We start from the raw sequence: 26,571 nt of genomic DNA, 5'->3' as shown, positions 1-26,571 counted from the left end.
TGAAACATTTTATAATTTTAAATTAATAACTAGCAGTATTAGTAAATACATGTTCCTACAAAACACAATATTTGTATTGAATAATTACATATTATTATAATAATAATAATTCAGTGTTAATTGAAGTGTATTACAAATATATTTAAATATTAGTAAGTTGTAATACTTTTGGTTTTAATATTGTTTAGTGTACTACGTTTTAATATTTCGAAAATATTAATACTGTAACATTTTAATATTTTAGTAGTAGTAGTAGGCTAATAACAAATAATGTTGCTCGGTTTCTTTGATCTTAATGTTGATCTGATTTGTCATAGACATATGAATATGGCGGACTCGTTGACATATCGCAGCAATGAGGCGTCTATGAGTTTATGTCTATGTAATTTCTACTGTTTGAAATAGAAATAGAAAGTAGCTTTAAAACAAACCCTGCCCATCGCCACGTTACATAATTCGATCATTTTCAGGAAGTTCAAGGTTTTGCCAACCGCCATTAAACACTAGTAGAAGAAGAAGAAGAAGAAGTTCAAGGTTTCAAGTTTCATCATTTGGAAAGCGGAAGTAGCGATCAGCCTGTTTCTCCGAAGTTTGACCTTTAAAAATGAAAGGATCTGGATTATTGGTGGTAAGAAAGACATTTTCTTCTCGTTTAGATGTGTATTGGATGGAGAAGAAAGTGAAGTGTTTACATGAGAGACATTTTGAAAACATCGAGCAACGAATGCATCATCATATCAGAACGGTTGTTTTTCAGTTTTCTACGGAGCCCTTAAAGGGACGTGGTGGTGAAAAAAAAATGTAGAATGGGAGATTTTTTTTTTTTTTTTAATCTTTTGCGTTCCCTCGCAAAACTTTTGCGTTCCCCCGAGAAACTTTGCGTTCCCACGCAAAACTTTTGCGTTCCCTCGCAAAGTTATTTGCGTTCCCTCGCAAAGATATTTGCGTTCCCACGCAAAACCTGTTTTGAGCTCGGACAGATGGTGCGTTCAAGTCCTCCTGGGAAGTTCGTACGTACGAGGTGGGAAGTCGTGCTTATATAACGGCATGTGCGTTCAAGTCACTTTCGTCGGAGCAAAATGGCGGAGTACTTTCTCTTAATTAATTACACAAAAATAGGCTACAGTAAAGTTCTTAAACTCTTGTTCTAGAAAATGAAGAACAAAGAAATGTGCATCAGGTGTACTTTGTATTTTTATGTTTAAATTAATTTATGAAGCCACTGCCAACACATCGTTACATGTTGCATTGTTATATTATGTTAATAGCTGTTAAACTGTAGTGCCACCCAATTCAGTTTACACATCAATGGTGACCCACTGGTCATACACTGCTTTTGCACATTTTATATTATGCAAAATATTCAATAACTTCACTGTAACACACCAAATTTAGTTCACACATCACTGCTCTAATGTTGGTTATAGGCCTACAACACTTAGTTTGGGAAGTAATTGCACATCAAAAAATAAGGCCTATTCTTTACACAATAGGCCTATTGGTAGGCTACTGTACGCAGCTTTTGCATTATATTTGCTTACTGAATTTGATGGCATTACACTGTATAACAGCGTGACGTTATTTAATATTTTTTTTCTAAAAAGGGTGAAGTTATTGATTTTATTTAATAATAAATAAGAATAAAAATTATGAATTTTTATCAAACTAAGTAATGTAGTATAACCAGCAAGAGAGCAGAGATGTGTGAACTGAATTTGGTGACAGTACAGTGCGTCAAAGTGAAGCTATTGAATATGTTTAATAATATAAAATGTGCAGAAGGGTTTTGGGATTTGCACTTTACAGACGGACCCTTATTTGGACTTGTCTCTCATTCGTCTGGTTAGAGACAAATTAATATTATAAAGCTCGTTTTGATGAGAATTGGGTTGTAGCTCGTTGTCTAGGTTACTGTGATTGTAAATACACGTCGTTTGTGTTTTAACAACGTTTAGCTCAAGATTAGGGAAGTTCGAATAGCCTATGTGAATATTGCCAACTTCACTGAACTCCTTGAGTTAAGCACTGACCGCATTTCTTTATATTTGAGTCCAAGTTCAAACACTATGAAACGCTCCATTAACGTACGGAGCTCTGAAACACTGCCAGCGGGACATTAAACAGGAAGTGTCTGTCCGAGCTCAAAACAGGTTTTGCGTGGGAACGCAAATATCTTTGCGAGGGAACGCAAAAGTTTTGCGTGGGAACGCAAAGTTTCTCGAGGGAACGCAAAAGATTTGAAAAAAAAAATAAAAATTCTCCCATCCTACAATGTTTTCCACCACCACATCCCTTTAGGGGCTCCGTAGTTTTCATCTAAACTGCAGTAATGTCTGATCATCTTCAGTTTTAAATGGAGATTATGACAACTTGGTTTCCCTACTACAAGATAAAAGTCCCTTTCCTTTCAAATTTTTGTGACTGTCTGTTGCAATACAAATGTATTATATTTGTAAGGAATATATCTGCATTTTTGCATGATTTTATAATGCACTATATCAATGAGAAAAAATATATATATGTGTGGTGTTTTTCCTGCTTCAAATTGGACACTATAACAATATCAATAAATATTTTAATTAATTTTAAAATTATTAAATTTTTAAACGTTCGTTGCCTCAAGTCAACATATTGTACCACAACGTACAAATTGAAACATATTTTACATTTTCAGGTAGAAAAAAAGAAATATATTTATTGAAAACGTCAATTTATTTAACCAGACACTTGAACAAACACATTTATCCAGTTTTTAATGTATTACATATTTCATATCTAATAAAAAGTAACATTTCATATCCAGCTGTTGCTCTCAGGCAACATTGTACAATAGTGGAACACAAGTATTGCCAAACCATCATATCAAGTTATCATATTCATATTAACCCTGCAGGATTCACTATGTCACTATGACCTCATCTTCCTCATCCTCACCCTCATCAACTGGCAGTTGTTTTATACCTTTTTTAGGTATCATAATATGTGCAGATATAGTATTTAAGTAACTATTCTTATAAGTGCATTACAAAATCATGCAAAAATGCAATTATATTTAGATAATTCTAACTCTTTTCCTTACAAATATAATATATTTGTGTCCAACCTATAGGACTATGCCTGGCATGGCCTTAAGCGATTCCATTGTGGTACAATGTAACACACAGTTTTTTTATGTCCTCTTGATGATATATAATGTAAAGTTCTTGAAAATACTTTTTTACTTACCAGTAAAGGTGACTCATATTTTTTGTGAGTGATTAACTGGATGCAAATTAGTGAAAAATGCACTTTTCATTGGGGAAAATATGGAGCCATGTGACCTGTGCTGAAACAAGACACAAAATGGACCCATGTGGGTCATGTGACCACTTTATTGCACTTTCATTGATTAGTATTTGATTTCTTCTCCCCTGAGAAGGGTTAGGTTAAGGGTTAAGAGATAGGTTTGACCAATAAATGGGTGTCTCATTTTATTAAAAAATAAACTAAAATAGACTGTTGCCGGGAGGAAACACCGGACCATAGAGGGTTAAAACGCATGCAGATAATAAACTTTCATGATGATGAAGAACTGCAATATCACGTGAGCCCGATAGAAATCAAAAACAAAAAGATGTTTTGTTGTGACACAAACTTGTAAAGGCTCCGCCCTCTTCTGAAAGGGGGCGGAGCAGAAGCACATTTGCATTTAAAGATACACACATGAAAAGAGCTTGTTTTTGCTTCCACTCAAAAACGAGCTTTTACATAATGGTATAATAATTTATCTGTGAACTGAAACTTCACAGACATATGCTGGGGACACCGGGGATGTGTTATTACATCTGGTAAAAATGGGCATAATAGGTCCACTTTAATTGCTAGGAATAAAATGTCATTCTAGTTTAATTTATTTGTCTTCTCCACAGATCAGTGAGTAACCAGTCCGAAAACCAGCCAAAATCATTTAAAATATATGGATTTTGAATCATATTGAAGTGTCTCTTTCACCCACAGATCATTTTTATTGTCTTTCCCGCGGTGCACACGACTGATGTCTTCGTGTACGGGACGCTAAAGAAAGACCAGCCCAACCACTTCATAATGAAGAATGATACCAATGGTCATGCCGAGTTCGTGGCTCACGCTCGCACCGTGGAGCTATACCCACTCGTGATCGCAACCAAAAACAACATCCCCTTCCTCCTGAACGTCTCCGGGATGGGTCAGCGCGTTCACGGAGAGATCTACAGCGTGGACGAGAAGATGCTGGAGTTCCTGGACAAGTTTGAAGAGTGTCCAGAGATGTACCAGCGCTCACTCATCCAGCTGGAGGTGCAGGACGGGCCCGGTGGAGGAGAACACACACCGAAGAATGGAAGTATCGTCGAGGCCTTTGTGTACAGCACAAAAACATATGAACCCGAGTGGCTCCAAAAACCAACATATGAGAGTTATAATTCTTACGGTGATCACGGGCTGCTCTATCATGAAGACTGATGACCTGAGGAACTGCTGGAGTAACATTTACCAGGGTTTTACCACACCTGCCAGTGTCATGTGAATTTAATTGACCATTCAAGCATTTTACAACAAAGAGAGCGTGTAGAGCATTGTTTATGTAAATATATTTTTTGTTCCGTTATGACAGTGAGATTATTTAGCTGTTTTAGCAAAAAATATATTTTTTAAATTTTTAAAATGTATTATGAAATATATTAGTTTTTGAGTGGTTTTGGTCCTCATATATTCACATTTCTCAGGGAATCTTCCAGTCATAAGAGAGTTTCACATGGTGAAGTTGCAATTTTGCTTCCAGATATTTTGGCAAATTGAGGAATTACTGCACACATATTTGGAGAGAGAAAACAAAATCCTGAAATCTATATCAACTTATTACAGTAGGCTACTGTATATTATTATCCGTTATGTAACATTTTATTAGAAGATGTGATGATTTCTGTAGACATTGTCATTTAAATCTGTGTGCTTTACGTTTACACTTAAAACCATCACTGGCAGTATCTGATAATTAAGTTAATTTTGCACTGAAAGTTGCACCCAAATTTTAGGCACTTGGCAAGTGTTCATTTTGGCCCCTGGGTGTTAATGTGGTATCAGATCATGGCAGTATTACTTAAATGCTGTGGAATATAAATATTTGAACAGCACTGTGGTTTATATGGTACTTTATTACTATGTTTACAGGGTAAATTTAAATATTCAAAGGATGATTTAACTGTAAAAAGAAACGAGAACAATCTTAGAAATATATATCAAAGTATGGAATCTTGAATAAATACATAGTGCACAACATATAATATAAAATCTGTACATATGCTGTAGATGAGTTTCTAAATTGCACTCTAAAAATAAAATGAATAAATTCAAAATGTTTTCTTTTTTTTTTTTTTTTTAAATCAATGTTAATGACAAAAAATGCAGCACATGCCATATATATATGGATTTGTTTATTCTGAACATATTCACGCACTGTCAACCATACATATCTGCCAACATAATCCATGTTGGGATTACATAATCCATATTGATTATAATATATAATCCATATTATATGCATTAAGAAAGAATTAAAATTCTTAAAAAAAGACGAAAGGCAGCTGCTTCCTTCAGAGAAAGACTTTTCTTTTCTTGCACCATGACAGAATAATGGCTAACGATGAGGGATTGTGTGGCGTTCCCTCATAAACGAGTGTGGAGTGGTTCACAGTTAGTATCAAAACTTGTATAAAAACGTCCTACAAAAGAGAGTTTGAAAGGCAGCGTGTGCCGTAGTCTCAGGCCAGCAGAGATGATGAGGACATTATAAATCCAGCTTGTGCATAGACCGGGTCACTTCACCCAGAAACTCAAGTCACATTTTAATTTGCATCTAATCAATTAGATATTTTTAAGATTTTTCATGACATTTCTAATGTAATATAGCATGATTATTGCACAGGTGTGCCTTAGGCTGGCCACTACAAAAGGCCACTCTAAAATGTGGGGTGGGGGGGTTCGAAAACCAGTCAGTATCTGGTGTGACCACTATTTGCCTCACGCAGTGCAACACATCTCCTTCGCATAGAGTTGATCAGTCTACTTGGGAAAACAATTTCAGAGTCAGTCAGAATATAATCAAATGTTTACAATTTATTATGCCAGGTAAATGTATCATGCCAATTTCATAATCAGTTCAATGATAATAAATACAAAACATCAAATGCTCTGGAATAAAGGGAGAAGATGCGAACCTGACATTATAAAATACACGATAATGAGTGTTTCGCATACACTCCACATCACAGGCTAATTTGAGCTACAAATCGCCCTGATACTCTTGTTGCATATAGATAGAAACTTCTTTCACATGGAAACATTTGCTAACAATGAGAGTTTGCATTCAGAGTTTACATCTTTTGGGAGCAGAATGCCATTTGCACGGAAGACACGCCCTCCTCTGTGTGTGAGTTATCTCTAAACTCTTTAAAACTTTATTACCTTTTGGTTTACTTCTGTGGGAATGAGACATTTGTACCAGTCGCACTGAGACATTTCAAATTATACCAAACATGTATAATACTGAATGATAATTATTCACATTAAACCATATAGATTTTTGGGTGAATATCTGGTGATCTCAGCATGAGAGAGAGAAGGAATGGGGAGAGGGAAAGAGAAATTAGGATGATTCTGAGGTGAGACTTGCGTCTTGAATGGAGATGAGAGTTTAAATGTTAATTTCCTTTGTTTTGCTGATTCTGAACAATAAAGAGCAATGAGCCAACGAGAAAACAGAGAGAAGACGCTTCACATTCAACCAGGGTCCAAAATCTACAAGTCAAGTCACCTTTATTTCTATAGCGCTTTATACAATACAGATTGTTTCAAAGCAGCTTTACAGGGATAACAGGAAAATAATAATTCAATGATGTAAACAGGGTTAAATTCTTCTGTAAAGCAGCTCTAAAAAAGAAAATAATGTCATTGTTCATTGCTCGGGAAACCAGTGACTGATGAATGCAAACGAAAACGAAACTAAACACACAGATCGTGACAGAGGGTTAAATATGTCTATTTAGTTTATTTCATTATTATTATTTAGCTTTAGTTTCAGTACATTTTTATTTCAAATTAAACTAAATGAAAATTAGAAATGTTGCATTCTAACTGTAAAAAAAAAAAATCACTTTTTTTATTTATTTATTTTGGTTTGGTTAAAGTTTCTTTTATTTAAATCAACTTCAATGTTTTTGTAATATTTTTTAGCTAACAAACATAACACTTTGATTTCTGGAGTTTATGCCTCTTTTCACTGATTATTTGAAGAAAAACTTGATTTGATGTAATTTACTGTTTGAAAAACAAATAGAAAGTATCTTTAAACCAAACCCCGCCCATCGCCATGTCGTATCCTATTTTTTACAGTCTATGATCATATCCTCATTTTCATAATTTGGAAGGCGGAAGAAGCGAATACACTGTGGCTATCAGCAGATCAGTTCAGTTGATAAACCTGTTTCTCCAAAGTTTGATCTGTATTATTGAAAGGATTCGGTTTATTGTCGGTAAGAAAGACATGTTTCTTCTCGTTTAGTTGTTTATTGGATGCAGAAGGTGGTGAAGTGTTTTATATAAGATAGCCTGCATTTTTTTTATTAATGCATCATCATATCATAAGGATTGTTGTTCAGTTTTCATCCAAACTGCAGTAATGTCTGAACATCTTCAGTTTTAAATGGAGATTATGACAACTTAGTTTCCGTGCAGGATAAAAGTCCCTTTCCTTACAAGTTTTAGTGAGTTCATGGTGCGCGTGCACATGAAGAGGGGTGTGTGTGGAGTGGAGGAGAGAGAAGCATGAAGAGGGAAGTTAGAGGAGAGATGTCCTCCTAGACAACGACTAACGTTGGAATTATATTCTCTTGAATTTTGATATGGCCGACACACGACCAAAGAGACGACGTTCCGATGAACAAATAGCAAAGAAGAGGGAAAAGGAGAAGGAACGAACGGAAGGGAGGGGAGGGAGATTCGAGCTAGCCTCCGGTTTGTTTGACAATAGTCTTGTTGAGATGCGCTTAGCCTCGCCTGGAGGCTGCAGTGAGAGGAGGAGTGGAAAAAGCGCAGGCAAGACGGACAGTTCTCTCTTCTCGCAGTGGATCTCATCTTACACCTGGGAGATCAAAGATGGATATCGCGGGATTCACGCTCGTGCACAGTGTTGCTAATAAACTGGATGTAATTTAAGTTCTGTTGCTTTTATATGAAAACAATTATAATGAACAAGACACCCATTTAATTACATACCAAAGACGTATTTATCAATCATTTTTACTTAAATTACAGATATGTTTTTTATATATATATTTTATAAATATGACAACAATCAAATAACCCATAGATCACACTGTCAGAGTTTGGGAATACTAACACATAATTTATACACTTAAAAACATGAGATCCGAGTTTTAAAATCAAACAGTTTAAAAGAGAACAATACATCACGGTTGTTTAAACCAATGAGCGTTAAGCTATGACGTCAGCAAGTCGTTTCCCATCATGCTTTTGATCAGCGCAGTCGGTGGAGAGCAACTGCGCTCGACTGCAGAATTCGACCATAGACTGTAAAAAAAGATGGACGATGCCCCTTCGCTCTCTTCCATTGGTGAGAACCATGTCATTGGAATGCTAACAGCAGGTGATGGTCTGCGGCAGACCCCGGGGAGCTTCAGTTTCTGGCTGATAGATTACCCCCTTGGTGAGAACTGAAGGCACCAGTGTCCCAATATGGCGCTGACATCTTGGGACTTGAGTCTGCGCAGTAGCGATCTCGGGACCAGACCTGCGCAGTAGTGAGCAGGAAGTAAAGCCGCGAAATCAAGGCCCCGCCCTCTCGCAGAATGCACTCTCCCTGCACTTTTTTAAGTGGCCTATTATCTGCTCCAATTGTGATGTCTGTTGATTGCAGTACGACAAGAGGCTTGTTCAGATAAAGTAAATACAATCTCCTCAGTCCTCCAAAGATCCCGAAAAAAAGTCCGTTGGTGCTTCAGTGACTACTTCGCTCAGAGAACCTGTCAATCACAGCTGTCAATCATGACGTTACACCACCATTTTTATAGCATCAAATAACTAACTAAAAACCAACTTATTTTAAAAACAAACACTTGAACTTGAGGAAACAAGTTTTATGTGAAACTTGAGTTTAAGTCAGGTAGGACCACAATAATAGGCTTGTTTGAGATGAACAAAATCTGCACAGAACCGATCACCGGTGATCACCGCGAGATGCATGTGTAGCGGAGGTTACACATGCCGGTTACACATTATAGGGTGTAACGGCAGTTACACATGCCGGTTAGTAATGTGTCCTACTGCTGTCCGCCTGGCTCTGATGTCATGCTGACGTATGTCAAAAAACTCTCGCGAGTGCAAGGCGGACATGTCGGATTCTGCAGTTGAGCGCAGTTACTCTCCACCGACTGCGCTGATCAAAAGCATGATGGGAAACGACTTACTGACGACAAAGCTTAATGCTCATTGGTTTAAATAACCGTGATGTATCGTTCTCTTTTAAAATGTTTGATTCTAGAACTCTGATATCATGTTTTTATGTGTATAAATTATGAGCGAATATTCCCAAACTTTCTGACAGTGTGATCTCTATATGGGCTATGTGATGTCATTTTATAAAAAAAAATAATAAAAAAAAAAATATATATATATATATATAAACATGTCTGTATTAAAGTAAAAATGATTGATAAACATGTATTTGGAATGGAATTAAATAACAAGTACTTTGGGTGTCTTGTTCATTATATTTATTTTCATATAAAAGCAACAGAACTTAAATTACATACATACTCTCGACTACATTTCAGGCGAGACGAGACGCATCTCAAACAAGCCTAATGTCATAGTATGACGTTGTTGGTGATGTTAACAAATGATTGACATTTACAAAAATGTAGCATTGGTGCATGTTGATTCAGAGTTTTCGTCGTCTGAAGTCTTCACAGGAGTTGGCGCCGTCTCTTCATTGGAGAAGAGAATGACCAATAGCATTAATTTGATAAAACCATGACGAAATCTAGAGATACAAGGTTTCAGCCCGACAGCGCAATGATATAATCTTATTTGTAGCATTGATTTTTACTTATGTTTTGGAATTTTATAATTTTCCACGGCAAAGTGGTTGGGAAACACTGGTCTATGCAGTGTGACGTCAGATTACACAGGCCCCGCCCATGACTGCTGACGGACTCCGCCCTGTTATCTTAGCTCCTCCCCCTAGTGAGCAGTGCACAGTCTGCCATGTTTATCTCTTCGCCAGAGCATTTAACTATGGAAGCTTGTTTCCGCCACTGAATAATAAATAAATAATAATAATTGCGACTTTTTATCTCACAATTCTGACTTTATATCTCCCAATTCTGACTTTATAACACATAATTGCGAGTTTATATCTCGCAATTCTGACTTTGTATCTCGCAATTCTGACTTTATAACACGCAATTGCGACTTTATTTCACGCAATTCTGACTTTATTTCTCAGAATTGCCAGATATAAACTCAGAATTGTGAGAAATAAAGTCAGAATTGCGAGATGTAAACTCGCAATTGTGAGATAAAAAGTCGCAATTATCTTTTAAAATGTTTTATTCTGTGGCGGAAACAAGCTTCCATATTTAACAGCAGCGTTCAAGTAAGAAATGTATTATTTTTAAAGCTATTCAGTCAAGAGCAGTGAAGGATTTTATGTTTTTCTTTTGTTGTGCGATTTCTTTCACTGCTGTTTACATTGTTTACATGATGAAGAACTGCAATGTAACGTCAGTGTGACCACTATAGAGATGATAATCAAAACCAAACAGATGTTTTAGTTTTTGGCAGAGTATCCTATGTAGGAGCTGTAAAGGCTCCGCCCTCTTTTGGAAAGGGGGCGGGGAGTAGAAGCTCATTTGCATTTAAGTAAGCTAATTTGCATTTAAAGATACACACATGAAAACAGCATGTGTTTGCTTCCATTCAAAAGGAGGCATTTACAGCGTGGTATAATGAATGATCTGTGTGGTAATTTGAGCTGAAACTTCACAGACATATGGAGCTACATGAGATATATTACATCTTGTAAAAAGCAGCATAATAGGTCCCCTTTAATTGCTAGGAATTTAAGTTCAGTTCATTTGTCTTCTCCACAGATCACTGGGTAACCAATCTGAAAAACTAACCAAAATCGTTTATAATACATTTATATATGGATTTTGAATCATAATGAAGTGTCTCTTTCACCCACAGATCATTTTTATTGTCTTTCCCGCGGTGCACATGGCTGAAGTCTTTGTGTACGGGACGCTAAAGAAAGACCAGCCCAACCACTTCAGAATGAAGAATGATACCAACGGTCAGGCCGAGTTCGTGGCTCACGCTCGCACCGTGGACCGATACCCACTCGTGATCGCAACCAAAAACAACATCCCCTTCCTCCTGAACGTCTCCGGGACGGGTCAGCGCGTTTACGGAGAGATCTACAGAGTGGACGAGAAGATGCTGAAGTTCCTGGACGAGTTTAAAGAGTGTCCACAGATGTACCAGCGCTCACTCATCCAGCTGGAGGTGCAGGACGGGCCCGGTGGAGGAGAACACACACCGAAGAATGGAAGTATCGTCGAGGCCTTTGTGTACAGCACAAAAACATATGAACCCGAGTGGCTCCAAAAACCAACATATGAGAGTTATGATGCTTACGGTGATCACGGGCTGCTCTATGTGTGTCGTGAAGACAGATGCCCTGAGGAACTGCTGCTGGAGCTGGAGTAACATTTACCAGGGTTTTACCACACCTGCCAGTGTCACGTGCATTTCATTTACTTAATGCACAACACCATTTTGTTGTAAAATGCCTGAATGGTAAATTAAATTGTTTTTAAAAAAAATTTTTTTTTCTGTCCTGTCATGACAGTGAGATTATTTAGCTGTTTTATTTCCTTGCATATGTCCAGTGACAAATGTATTGAATCTCTGAATGGGCCATTTTATTTCATTTTTTATTTTGAAGAGCTGAGTTTCACAGCTTTATTTCTGCTGTTTGCAACACACACACACACACACACAAAACAAAAAAAAAAGAGAGAGAAAAAAATTATTTTTCAAATGTTCTGTTTTATTGTTTTAAGGGGATTTTTTTTTTTTTTTGGAAATATACGTTTTTGAGTGGTTTTGGTCCTCATATATTCACATTTCTCAGGGAATCTGACAGTCATAACAGAATTTCACATGGTGACGTTGCAATCTTGTTTCCAGATATTTTAGCAAATTATTGAAAAATTAACACACAGATTTGGAGGGAGGAAAAAAATCCTGAAATCTATATCGACTTCTGACGGTACTGTATAATATCCGCTATGTAAAATGTTATTAGAAGATGTGATCATTTCTTTACATTTTATTTAGTACTGAAAGCTAGTGAAAATACAAATCTGGTGATAAAAGCTAAATCTTACTTGCTATGGTGTAAAACAGTATTGTGGTGGGGTTTCTGTCTTCATATATGAGTTGGTGGTTACCCTACTAAAAATGTGCCTTTGCTTGAGGATGTATTTGGTATTAAGTTATCTACTTATCCGAGTGCTCGCCTGTAAGCGTGCCATTCTACCTACCTTTGATTAAATATGCTAATGCTTACCAAATTAAACCTGTATAAAGAGTGTGAGATTTTGTGCATTGCTGTTTACTTGTGTATTGCTGTTTGTTGTGTGTGGTTTTAAAGGTTTTTCACCCTACTGAAATTCTGCAATAAATTGAGAAAAGGCAACTTAAGTCTCATTCTTGTGAGTGTGAGTGGAATCCAGTGTTCAGTTCAGAAGTAAGGACCCGTGCAGCTTACAACACCTGACACACATTTGTAATTTTTGGCACTTGGCAAGTGTTCATTTTGGCCTAATTTAATGCTGTGGAATAAAAATATGATGGTACTTCAACACTTTAAAATATTACCATGTTTACAGAGCAAATTTAAATATTCAAAGGATAATTAAATTGTAAAAAGAAATTGGAACAATCTTAGAAATATAGGCTATATAAAATTATGGAATCTTGAACAAATACATATATTATATAAAAACACTCCTTGTATATCTAGATATCAGGTGTATCTGTACATATGCTGTAGATTCGTTTTTTTTAAATTGCATTTTAAAAATAAAATCAATAAATTACAAATATTTTCATTTTTGTTGTTTTAGAAAATCAATGTAAATGACAACAAATGCAGCACATGCCATATATATATATATATATATATATATATATATATATATATATATATATATATATATATATATATATATATATATATAGTATATACACACTCATCTATTTTTTTGTTTTATCCATTTTATTTTTTGCAGCACTTTTCTGTAAATAATATATTTTTTGTACAGTGTTTCTGTAATAGAGTATTTTATTATAATAAGTATTTATTATGTCTATGAGCACCACCCCCTATGGCACCACCACACTGCGCGTTCTTCTCTGCTTTTAACGGTGGAACAGCCCACACAAACACAGTGCGCCACCGCCCCCTACCGGACAAACCCAATACCGCCCTTAACATACGATTTGGGAGGCGGAAGTAGCGAACACACGTCACTGTCGGCGATCAGCAGTTCAGTTGATAAATCTGTTCCTCCAACGTTCAATCAAAATCACAGTTTGATCTGTAAATGAAAGGATTTGGATTATTGTCGGTAAGAAAGACATTTTTTCATCTCGTTTAGATGTTTATTGGATGGAGAAGAAGGTGAAGTGTTTACATGAGAGACATTTTGAAAAATCGAATGCATATCATAAGGATTGTTGTTCAGTTTTCATCTAAACTGCGGTAATGTCTGATTATCTTCAGTTTTAAATGGAGATTATGACAACTTGGTTTCCCTACTACCGGATAAAAGTCCCTTTCCTTCCAAGTTTTTGTGACTGTCTGTTGGAATACAAATATATTATATTTGTAAGGAAAAGATTTAGGATTATCTAAATATATCTGCATTTTTGCATGATTTTATAATGCACTTTATCAATGAGAAAAAAAAAATGTTTGTGGTGTTTTTTCTGCTTAAAATTGGACACTATAACAATATCAATAAACATTTTAATTCATTTTGAAATTATTTAATTTTTAAAAGTTTGTTGCCTCAAATCAACATATTGTACCATAATGGACAAATTGAAACATTTGACATTTTCACGTAGAAAAAAAGAAATGTATTTATTGAAAACATCCATTTATTTAACCAGACACATTTATCCAGTTTTTAATGTATTAAATATTTAATATCTAATAAAAAGTAACATTTCATGGCTAATAATGCATGGCCTACTACAGAAAAGCAGATTAGCACAGAATATAACGAAAGAAAGCATATTTTTGTTCAGTGCAAATAAACCTGCTGTCTGTGTTTTATTAATAATGTATAACGAATTGTGTGGTTTATATATATATATATATATATATATATATATATATATATATATATATATATATATATTTATAACTGTTGGTCCATTAAGCCTCATTAAGCGTTTTCTTGGTTTTCTATGGGAGGAAAATGCTTAACGTACAATTAATATTCTGTGCTCATCTGCTTTTCTGTAGTATGCATTATTAGTATGGTGTTGTTTACTGAGTTTGATAATATCATTTATTTATTTTAATATCAGTCTTCACGCATTAAGCCATGTTAGCGTTTCAGGTGTCGTGACATCATCGCGTACAATAGAAGTCCCATTTCATTGGCTAGGCGCCAACCAATAAAACGGCTCCTTTGAACGGATTTACAAACGGTTTGGGTTCTTACAAACGTTATTAACGTGGCTATAATTCTGGATGCTTGAACATGTTTAAATATATAATATTATATTTATTGATAAGTATGCAGTGTCATAACTACATCTCTGACGTTTATAACAAACCAAACCGTTTGAAAATCGGTAGAAAATTGAGCAAGTTATGGTTATTTAAAAAGTACATGCACCATTAAAACACAATGGGTCTCATTCATGAAACATTCGTAAATATACGATATGTGAGTGATTTGCGCGTAAAGAGACATTCCCGAAAATTCTTCTCCTGATTCACAAATACTTCGTAAACGTCAGATTTGATAGTGAAATGTGTGTGTGTGTTAATGAATTCCAATCAGTCGTAAATGGGACGCGCGTGCACGTTCATAGAGTGCCGAAGTAATGACGTCACTTTGTAGGCCAACCCGGAAGTTAGCGGCGCATGGGTTCCCTCGATCAAAAAGCAATGCATTTTCCCCATAGACTTTTGGAAAATCGCAAAAAATAAGATCTGTGTTCAACAAAGAGTTGTGACCCTTACACGTTTTGTCTATCAAGATAATCTTTACAAGTTAATCCAAAATGTATACATTTTGAAGCCTAAATAAAGCCGTCGGATATAAAATGCTAACGGTAGGCTATCAACGGACTACAGCACACCATGGTCGCGGATCAACGTCATCATCAAGCTTCCTCAAACTCACTCACTCGCTCGCTCATTATGATCTGCACTGTGTATGAACCTATGTTTTACAGTCTATGGTATGAACCTATTTTTACAGTCTATGGTATGAACACTTATCCACTTTTTCATGAGAAATACTGCCCCTTCTGTTTTTCAAAAAATGTTAGAAACTAATTTTGTTTATGCGTGCCTCTCTGAGATTTTTTAAATCTTTTGTTAATGTTTTATTTATTCGTTTATTATTTTGTTAGTTTATATAAACCTTAATATTATTTTCTTTGTGATTAAGATTATTATGCCTGATCATTGTGCCCCAAATAAACTTTAAAGATTATCTTTCACTGTATTATGTTTGATTGTATGTTTGCATACCATTTGCTAATTCGCCAGGAAAAAAAACGCGCTTTAACCATCTCAGAAGCACTAACGTTAGCTATGGCCGTATCAATTTCCATGTCCTTTTTCTTAGACGATAGAAAAACCATAGATCGAAGAGAGAACAACTATAAATCTGGACATGAACAGTGCAGCTTAGATGCTGGTTTACTTGCCGGTATTGTAAGGGCCAGCATGAGGTACAAGGTTAATCGAGTAAGTAAAACTAGGGAGAGATAGAGGAGTTATAATATGTATTTAAGATAACTATACAAATAATCTCTGAACAAGCATAACGCAGTTCAATTCCAAACATTTAATATAATAGTTGTATATAATTATATATGTTGAATTTAAAGAGAATTGTCAATAGCAAATGCTTATTATAATATATTATAATTAAACCATATATGTTCCCTAAATAAACCTCATTTTGTTAACATTTTCTATTTTTACCTGGTAATCCACAAGCCCCAATGTGATAGCCTGTGTAGTAAATTTTATCTCACATTCACATTACTGTGAGCTGACTGGAGTGTAGTTACAATAGTATACAAGTAGTATGCAATAGTTTAACATTTAATTTGTGTATTTGTCAGACAGTCAACTTACAGTGCATTAAGGCTATACATATCAGCGTGTTCTCTGGGAATTGTCCACGTTTATATAGCACATTAAATATAGTTAACATTTACTACTAAAATAACAAAGATTAATATCATTGCCTGCTTTAACTACCGGCAATGCTGTTTACAAATACAATCATATTATTATAGGTGGGTAAAAGCCAAGTTCACAAGGTGCAGGACCCACCCTATCTATAATTATATCCAAACAAGTTACAATAAAAGTCAATAAACCAGGTATTATTTTGAATATTTTAATTAAACACATTTCTCAACGTAACGTTAGCCTTTAATAAAACTGCAGCGGATCTAATCTATTAAACAGTGGCAAAGTAAACAAGCTTTTAGATATTTTAAGAGAAAGACAAAAGGTATTTTAGCTGTTGATTTGGTTATGAAAAACGTTTATTCTTGCTACTGCTAGCCTTTTTTACTCCATCTGGCACGAACCCAGAGTCTCCGCTGGATAACATCGGACGGAAAACAAACGAGATTTCATTCGATGACTTGTGGTTGCATCTCGGGACAAAACAAAAATAACGTTATGTAGGCTATATTAACTGAAAGGTAAACTTCTAAGAACGTGAAGCTGAAACGCGGGCTAGTGAGAGATTTCATGTTTGTCATGATGACGTCTAAAGTCTCCGCCAAAGGATGTAGTCCCTTTTAGCAACTTGTTAGCAACCACCGTTTTTAAGACACAAAGTTTTAAAAAATCACAAGCAGGTTATAACTGGTGTGTTTTATGTCATAGATCAAAACGTGAAAATATTTAGAGGCTTTGTTAACCACAGACCTTATTTCAGGCGATTTAGCAAAAACCCATTCAAAAAACCCATAGACTTTAGGGCGAGGGAACCCGTAGTGCTAAAATGCTAACTCACTTCCGCGTTTTGGCCTACAAAGTGACGTCATAACTTCGGCACTCTATTCTCTCAATTACCATAAATCCCGCCCATTAAAACCGACTGACAACTATATATGGGCATCATATTATGACACGAAACGAAGAATTTCATATGTCTTCTCAAAAGCGAATGAAGAAGATAAATTTATCAGATGCAGAAATTGAAGTTTTATTATCAGAAGTTCATTCAAAACGCCACATTTTATTTTCAAGCGTACATAGTGGCGTATCAGGTCCTAAAAAAAAAGGATTTTTTAGGTAATAATGCTTTTACCTAAATGCTTTAGGTAAAAATGCTTGGCAGATGCAGTTAATGGAGTTTCATCCCAGAAGTGAAAAGAAAATGGTTCGACATGAAGCTTGACTGCAACACTTGTGACTTGCGGACTTAAAAATGAATAAACAGCTTGAATATAAAAAAATAAAATAAGACTTGCGGACTTGTGTTCCGTTTGCAGATGCCATTACTGGCTCTCGTAATAAAAGTAAAAATTAAACCCGTATGTTATTACAATATATAATATTTTTTCAAAATGCTGTGTAAATATGTAGGTACCCGATTAAGGTGAATTAAAATGCAGCCTTATTAATGAGCAAAACGTTCGGATGTTAAACGCACTATTTACGCGTGGCTGGGAGCAGGTGTAGATTTCTTTCGTACCAACTAACATTTGGAAAATACGAACATTTTAATGAATCCGAAAATTTACGCCAGAACCACTTTACACACGATTTACACAAAAATTCGTTCTGCTCGTGTTTCATGAATGAGACCCAATGTTACGAGTGAACGAGCTGCCTGTGGCAAGATGGCCACCGTGTGCGGACGTCGACCTCCATTGGCCAGCAGCGAGACATCTAGCCTTTATTATATGATATCTATGCTGATATGAGTTTCAAGTGCACGAGTTAGTTTTGCATCTATAATCGCGAAAAGAGTAGCAAAAGTCAAGGCGCGAAATTTGAAACTGCAGTGACAGACTTGAGAAGTTGCAAGTGCCTAATTGAGGTTGTACTGTCAATGTGAATGTAAGATTGAATGCAAATATATATTACAAGTTTGTGTCTGTCATTGTATTTCTGTGAATGGCATTTTACACATTTGTGACTACTTGTCTGCAGCTTCAAATTCAGAATACAGAATAATATCAAAACAGAATCGAATACAGAATAATAATAAAATTATGACTATTGTCTGCGAGTGCAAATGTCAACATTCAACTTCAGATTTTTATTTTACAGATTTTCACATTGGAGCTGTAAGTGTAAATGTTCATGAATATTTACTGTACAAGTTCTCAAATTCACATCTACGCAGAGGTGGACAGTAACAAAGTGCATTTACTTGAGTACTGTACTTAAGTACACTTTTATGAGTATCTGTACTTTACTTGAGTATTATTTTTTCTTGAATCTTTTTACTTTAACTTCATTTGAAAGACAAATATCATACTTTTTACTCCACTACATTTCTACGGTCCTTGAGTAGAAAGTAGTAACATCAGTCAGGGGATGAGTTTGGTTGCAGGGGTTGCATTTTGGTTGGAAATGAAAGTCGGGTTGACGTCAACGTGAAAATGAAAATCAGGTTGTATGTCAGAATCCAACATCATCAACCTGATTTTCATTTTCAGCGTTGGGTTTGGTCTCCTAAATGTGAGTTTTGTCATTGTTTTGGAGCACACTAGCTTATAGATAACAGTAAGGCTGACATATTCATACTAAAAGCCAAAAAACTTTATATAGGGCATTATTTGAGGGAACATCCATTTGGGTGTCCGAAACCATTGTGGACGTTATTGAGTGATTTATTCAATCTCACATTCAATCCCACTACTGGAACTGTGTTCTAGAAATACATGTGATAATGATATGAGGGTAGGCATAGATTCAGAGGCATAAGGTACTGTAAGTATTACATACAACAATAATAAAACAATGCATTGATTGACATTTACTTTTTACTTTTGATACTTAAGTACTTTTAAAAACGAGTACTTCTGTACTTTTACTTAAACGTACAGTATGGAATTTTTCGCCACTAGGGGTCGCTAACCTATTTACAATAACAAAGGCGTAGTTTGATGACGCAACATTTGCTAAGAATTATGGATCTTGTCGTCAACGTCAAGCCGACCGATCTAATCTATGGATCTAATAATGTTTATGGATGACTGAATTAGGGGTGTGCGATATGACGATTTTTTATCGTGGACGATTAAAATGTCTCCACGATCTGCTTTTGAAGAAATATCGTAGTATCGCGCATTCTCAGTTGCTGTTCTGGCGCCTCTGTCCCAACATACTGAACAACGCGACGTATATTCAGATCAAATGTTAACGCAGCGGAACGGGACACTACAGTTCACAAAAGTTCATAATTTGCATGTGCTTTAATGCCTTGTCGGTTAAACATTTAATTCGTGTGCTGATGCGCTGTTCTAACGTGTGCGTTTCTCAGCGCGTACATGTGAAGCTCACATGCACTAAAAGCCTGGCTACCAGCGCCTGGATACTGGTCTAAGTTATCTTTCGAGTCTTATTGTGCTAATACTGTCAAATACACACAAGGTTTACATAAAAAAGTCGGTGATGTCTAAAGTGAAAGCAAACTTGAGAAAATTGAGAGAAAATCTGCTTGTCAAATGCGTGTATAAAAGACGCGTCGAGTGCAGCTCTTAAAGAGACAGTAGTAATAGTAAACACGCTGCCGTTTGTCCTTAAAGGGATAGTTCACCCAAAAATAAAAATGATCTCATTATTTACGCACTATAATGTTGTTCCAAGCCTGTATTAATTTCCTTCTAATATTTTCTAATATTTTTCTAATATTAATATTTTGAAGAATGTGGCTATACAAACAGTAGCTGGTCCCCATTGACTTCCATAGGAGAAAAATATACTATGGAAGTCACATTCTTCCAAATAACTTTTATTTTCAACCGAAGAAAGAAACTTATTCGAGTTTAAAACAACTTGAGAGAGTAAATTATGACAATTTGACTTTTTAGGAGAACTATCCCTTTATTGTTAATAAAACAACAACATGCAAAGAGAAAATCACTCACTGCTCTTGACTGATAACTTTAATAGTAGCTTTAATAAGTATCAATTTATAATTTATACAGTGAAGTCTATGTTTTGTTTTATTTTTATATTTGTTCATTTAATTACTTTCTTCAATGCTACTGTTATATACACCTGTAGCTGAAAACAAAGCACTGTTTATTTAATTTGTATATTAAGTTGTGTGTGTAATGTGTATCTTTGATCTTAATATTTAATAACAAGGAAAATAATGACAAATATTTTTTATCTTCGCCCCGTCTGCCATTCTTTTTTATTTTATATTTTGTTACCTAAGGCTTTGTTTTTAAAATATGGACATTAGTTTGGCTGTAATGCTCAGTCACAAAATAGTAAAACCAACATAAAAAAGAATCGTGATAAAATCGTTAATCGTGATTTTCCTGAAAAAAATCGTGATATGATATTTTTACCATATCGCCCACCCCTAGACTGAATACATCGATGCTTTTATCATGACTGTGATATGAAGCAGTTCGGGATTGCTAAGAGACAGCTATCAGCTCCACACGCATATGGACATTTCATTCTACCGAACTAACGTTACACGCGAGTGCAGAATTACTACTCACAGTCACAGGTCAGTTTATTAGACAAATTAAACTTGTGAGGTAACGCAGCGCTGTTTCACTTGGTCTAACATTACAGTATCACACTAAACTGCATGTGAATGTGTTGAAATGTATGTGTTAACATTAGTTTGTCTGTATGAGACTAGCAGTAAGCTAGATCAACATTAGAATAACATACAGATCATATTCTAACATTTCATCATGTTGAGCTATATAACATTGATTAGTTTTATGTAAATGTGCTCACCTGTTTAATAAAGTACATGTAGGAGCGGTCGAAGTCTCGGACGTGGAGCTCTCGTTTATATACTGTCTATGGGAGCTCTAGGCATCTCGAAAACACCGCACTGATATTGATTCTCGTTTTAGTTCTCCTTTTGTATCCAAAGTCTGCTTGCCATGGTCCATAATGTTTGAACGAAACAACAACAGCGTGCAAATAGACATTGCGAACTACCGTCAGTCGCTTTGGTTACTATCAGAGGGCTCTGGTTCATAGCTCTGGTTGCCATGGCAGTACGAGCGGAAACCAGGGACAACGCGGATATGACGCCATTGACGGCGACAAAACGGAAATAAAGAAACGGGACGTTTCTCGAATTAAATTACAAATTTCTCCTGGTTTGAAAGTTGTTGGAAACAGTCGGGTTTCCTAACTAAAAAAAAATATATAACATAGATATAGTGATTTTTGCTATTTTTAAAGCAAAAAAGTTACATATTGTGGCTTTAATTGCTAGGAATATAAAATATAATTCAAGCTCAATTTATTTGTCTTCTCCACAGATCACTGAGTAACCAATCCGAAAAACCAGCCAAAATCATTTATAATACATTTATAGATGGCTTTATCAGATTTTGAATCATAATGAAGTGTCTCTTTCACCCACAGGTCATTGATAGTGTCTTTCCCGCGGTGCACATGGCTAACTTTAAAGTCTTCGTGTACGGGACGCTAAAGAAAGACCAGCCTAACCACTTCATAATGAAGGATCATGCCGAGTTCGTGGCTCACGCTCGCACCGTGGACCGATACCCACTCGTGATCGCAACCAAAAACAACATCCCCTTCCTCCTGAACGTCTCCGGGACGGGTCAGCGCGTTCACGGAGAGATCTACAGCGTGGACGAGAAGATGCTGGAGTTCCTGGACAAGTTTGAAAGTTGGCCACAGGTGTACCAGCGCTCACTCATCCAGCTGGAGGTGCAGGACGGGCCCGGTGGAGGAGAACACACACCGAAGGCTGGAAGTATCGTCGAGGCCTTTGTGTACAGCAAAGACAAATATAAACCCAAGTGGCTCCAAAAACCAACATATGAGAGTTATAATGCTAAAGGTGATCACGGGCTGCTCTATGTGAGTCGTGAATACAGATGCCCTGAGGAACTGCTGGAGTAACATTTACCAGGGTTTTACCACACCTGCCAGTGTCACGTGCATTTAATTCACCATTCAAGCATTTTACAACAAAGAGAGCGTGTAGAGCATTGTTTATATAAGGGCTAATGTAGAGCGAGGCGGTTGTTAGCAGCTATACGCTGATTTCACGCAGCCGTTATTTTTAAATCGAAAGCGAGGCTCCGGTGGGAAGAAAACCGGAAGTGTCATCTTTAATCACAGGAGAGTCGTGAATGCGATGGCGTATTGTTGTGTTTAATGATGTTGTGTCAATTCTAAAAATGTACATACATTTCTTTCATACTTTAGACTATATACAGTGAAATTAATTTATAAATAAAATATTTTTTTTATATATAATTCAGAATGTAAAAAAAGAAGCAGGAATGAACTATATACATATCCTATATTGGATATTTACATCCAATAGTGTAAATCGCGGCAGCAGCTTCAGGTTGGTAATCCAAGGCATTGTTGTTTATCTTTACTTCCGGGGTTCTTCCCACCGGAGCCTCACTTTCGATTTCAAAATGGCGGCTGCGACAGGCTGATCGCGGAGGGGTCTTGAATCAGCCTGAAGGCTGAAGATGTTGTATTCTCTGTATCAACCGCCTCGCTCTACATTATCGCGCTTATGACATGACTACCCACCAAATAAATCAATAATTTGACACTAAATATTGATTTAAAAAGGAGTTTATTGATTTAAAAACGATTGTATTACTTCCGCTAAAGAAAATAGTCCGTTACGTCTCTACGGTTAGAATCCTGCGTCCATAGCAACGCTCTGTTTTTCATGGCAACGGTGGTTATACTTCGCATTCTACATTGGAATTCAACCAAGCCATGTAATAATTTAAATTTATACTACAGGGCCGTTGAATGCTTGAATCTGATTGGTTGACGAACGTTCTAAGGTGTGCATTATTTTCAGGGAAACGCACGGCTAAAGTAGTTCCAGGCAGGTCTTGACCGCATTACAATTCCATATCACTTCGCGTAGTCAACTGTAATAACGGAAAATCGGATACAAATCATAACAAGAAAAAGCATTTCGCCCCATGCGCTTGATCTGCAATTTTCAATGTCTAGCTTCACAATCAATAGAAACATGCAGTTTAATTTGAATAAATAAACTATAAAGTCCTATCTATAATCAATAGAAAATTAAACTGAATATAGGCTAAATAAATGGATAGTCCTGCAGCACGGATTTTTATTGCAGATAATTTAACAAATAAATAATTATTGATAGGCCTACTTGTTAAAAGGGCTTTGGGTTTCATTTATTTGGCTAGTCTACTGTCATCTGTCAATAATAGAAAGAAAAACGAATTCATTAAAACGAATTGAATTAATTAATAAATAATAATATTGACGCACATGCTTTTCTGTCTCATTATTGCAACATCTCTCTCTAATAACTGCATTAATAACTGCATAAAGCCGGGAACACACTTTAAGGCCGGTTATGAATGTAATTTGATACTTATATGACTGATCATGCCCAAACGCGTGTTCAGCGCGTTCAGTCTGTGTTCAAAGTCGGTGTTTAAAATCTGCTGCAGTCGATGAAAACAGTCAGAGAATGTGTCAGCGAGTCGTGTGTCCCCAGCATTAGTGGCTCAAACCTCCGTTACTAACTCTGAAATGACGTTTTGGAATTAGCAACGGAGGCATGGGATTAGATGCGTAAGAAATTAGTCCTACATACAAGAGCGTTTTAATGACAAAAACTTTACAAACGTCTTGAAATACATAATCTGAACAATGTTTCGAGGTGTGGTAACTGTAGTATAAGCGGAATAATTGACTTCAGGCCGTTGAATTATTAGAAAAATAATGCACACCCGAGGTGTAACGGCCACTCCGCTTCGCGTCGTGACCGCATTACCACCTCGGGTGTGCATTATTTTTCTAATAATTCAACGGCCTGTCGTCAATTATTCCTTACATATTTTTTGTTCCGTTATGACAGTGAGATTATTCAGCTGTTTTAGCAACAAAAAAAATTTTGTTAAATGTATTATGAAATATATATTAGTTTTTGCGTGGTTTTGATTCTCATATATTCACATTTCTCAGGGGATCTTTCAGTCATAACAGAGTTTCACATGGTGACGTTGCAATCTTGTTTCTTGATATTTTAGCAAATTAATGAGGAATTACCGCATATAGATTTGGAGAGAGAAGACAAAATCCTGAAATCTATATCAACTTATTACAGTAGCCTATATTATCCGCTATGTAAAATGTTATTAGAAGATGTGATGATTTCTGTAGACATTGATATTTAAATCTGTGTGCTTTACGTTTACACTTAAAACCATCACTGGCAGTTTCTGATAATTAAGTTTATTTAGCACTGAAAGTACGATTCATTTTAGGCACTTGGCAAGTGTTCATTTTGGCCCCTGGGTGTTAATGTGGTATCAGATCATGGCATTATTAATTAAATAATGTAGATATAATATGAATATGATAGTTGAACAGCACTGTGGTTTATATGGTACTTCAACACTAAAATATTACCATGTTTACTGGGCAAATTTAAATATTCAAAGGATGATTTAAATGTAAAAAGAAATGAGAACAATCTTAGAAATATATATAAAATTATGGAATCTTGAATAAATACATAGTGCACTACATATAATATAAAAACACTCTTTGTATATCTAGATATCAGGTGTATCTGTACATATGCTGTAGATGAGTTTTCTAAATTGCACTTTAAAAATAAAATAAATAAATTCAAAATGTTTTCATTTTTGTTTTGTTTTAGAAAATCAGTGTAAATGACAACACATGCAGCACATGCCATATATATATGGATTTGTTTATTCTGAACATATTCACGCACTGTCAACCATACATATCTGCCAACATAATCCATATTGGGTTTTTTAATATATATATATTTATATGCATTAAGAAAGAATTAAAATGCTTAAAAAAAGATTAAAAGAAGAATTTTGGCACTCAAGCATTTAGACGAAAGGCAGCTGCTTCCTTCAGAGAAAGACTTTTCTTTTCTTGCACCATGACAGAATAATGGCTAACGATGAGGGATTGTGTGGCGTTCCCTCATAAACGAGTGTGGAGTGGTTCACAGTTAGTATCAAAACTTGTATAAAAACGTCCTACAAAAGAGAGTTTGAAAGGCAGCGTGTGCCGTAGTCTCAGGCCAGCAGAGATGATGAGAACATTACAAATCCAGCTTGTGCATAGACCGGGTCACTTCACCCAGAAACTCAAGTCACATTTTAATTTGCATCAAATCAAGCATATTTTTAGGAGCAAAAAGATTTTTCATGACACGTTTTTCCCAAAATTCCTAATGTAATAGGAAAAATTCTAATTTTATTTGAATAAAAATCAGTATAAATTCAACAACAAATGTATCTAACTAAACTAGCTATTGTACTAATATATAATAATAATAATGCAAATTTCAGGGCAAATTGTCATGAAAATGCAATAAAAAATAAACTTAATGGTCCTAAAAATAGGCTTTATTTTCTTCATGCAAACAAAAAGGAAATTTCTTTCCTTTGGATTTCGGGGTGAAAAATGACCTGAACATCTTTTGCCAGTTTTTGTGTGTGTGTCTTTTTCACTGAAATGTAGACAGAAGGCGTCAATAAACATCATTATTAAAAGCTGTGGTGTTCCTACAGTTAAAAAACTGTCCCTAGATTAAAAATTTCATTGAAAATTTCACTTTTACAGGCGTTTAGTTCACGAAACACGAGCAGAAGAATTTCATGTGTAAATTGTTCGTAAAACACTTCTCAGAGTAAACCATCGCATTCAATTCAATAAACCCGGTCTCACGTACACAATAGCACCCGATAAACCATTTCTAAAAGCACTTGCAGATAACGGTCACGTACAAATCAATAAAACATTCGCAAAAACATCCTTCAGAATAAAGCATCACATATTCCCATTGCATTCAATAAAAAAATGGAAAAAAAACATTCTTGAAAGCATTCTTGTGAATTTTACGAACAATTTCCACTCATTAGTTGCGTTTCATGATTTCATGACTGTTGTTTCCTAACGAGGATATGGTGTCTTTCTGCACATGT

At 35.7% G+C, this 26,571-nt stretch overlaps 3 protein-coding genes across 3 annotated transcripts; all 3 read left to right on the top strand.

Moving 5' to 3' along the window:
- The first annotated feature begins 392 nt into the window (after window positions 1-392).
- Window positions 393-5,372, top strand: LOC309494530 (gamma-glutamylaminecyclotransferase C-like). Its single transcript, XM_082163968.1, has 2 exons — window positions 393-628; window positions 3,997-5,372. The coding sequence occupies exons 1-2, from the start codon at window positions 605-607 to the stop codon at window positions 4,477-4,479; spliced, it is 507 nt and encodes a 168-aa protein (XP_082020094.1). The 5' UTR covers window positions 393-604; the 3' UTR covers window positions 4,480-5,372.
- A 2,056-nt stretch (window positions 5,373-7,428) lies between these two features.
- Window positions 7,429-11,822, top strand: LOC309494532 (gamma-glutamylaminecyclotransferase C-like). The gene is made up of 2 exons (XM_082163971.1): window positions 7,429-7,547; window positions 11,284-11,822. Exon 2 carries the CDS (start codon window positions 11,314-11,316, stop codon window positions 11,803-11,805), a length of 492 nt encoding a protein of 163 aa, XP_082020097.1. The 5' UTR covers window positions 7,429-7,547; window positions 11,284-11,313; the 3' UTR covers window positions 11,806-11,822.
- A 1,767-nt stretch (window positions 11,823-13,589) lies between these two features.
- LOC309494528 (gamma-glutamylaminecyclotransferase C-like) lies at window positions 13,590-25,237 on the top strand. The gene is made up of 2 exons (XM_082163962.1): window positions 13,590-13,733; window positions 21,971-25,237. Exons 1-2 carry the CDS (start codon window positions 13,710-13,712, stop codon window positions 22,475-22,477), a joined length of 531 nt encoding a protein of 176 aa, XP_082020088.1. The 5' UTR covers window positions 13,590-13,709; the 3' UTR covers window positions 22,478-25,237.
- Window positions 25,238-26,571: the final 1,334 nt, after the last annotated feature.

The sequence above is a fragment of the Leuciscus leuciscus genome (assembly GCF_965113295.1).
Source record: "Leuciscus leuciscus genome assembly, chromosome: 3".
NCBI lineage: Eukaryota > Metazoa > Chordata > Actinopteri > Cypriniformes > Leuciscidae > Leuciscus > Leuciscus leuciscus.
The sequence above is the reverse complement of the archived record's forward strand: the minus strand, read 5'-3'. Positions and strand labels throughout refer to the sequence as shown.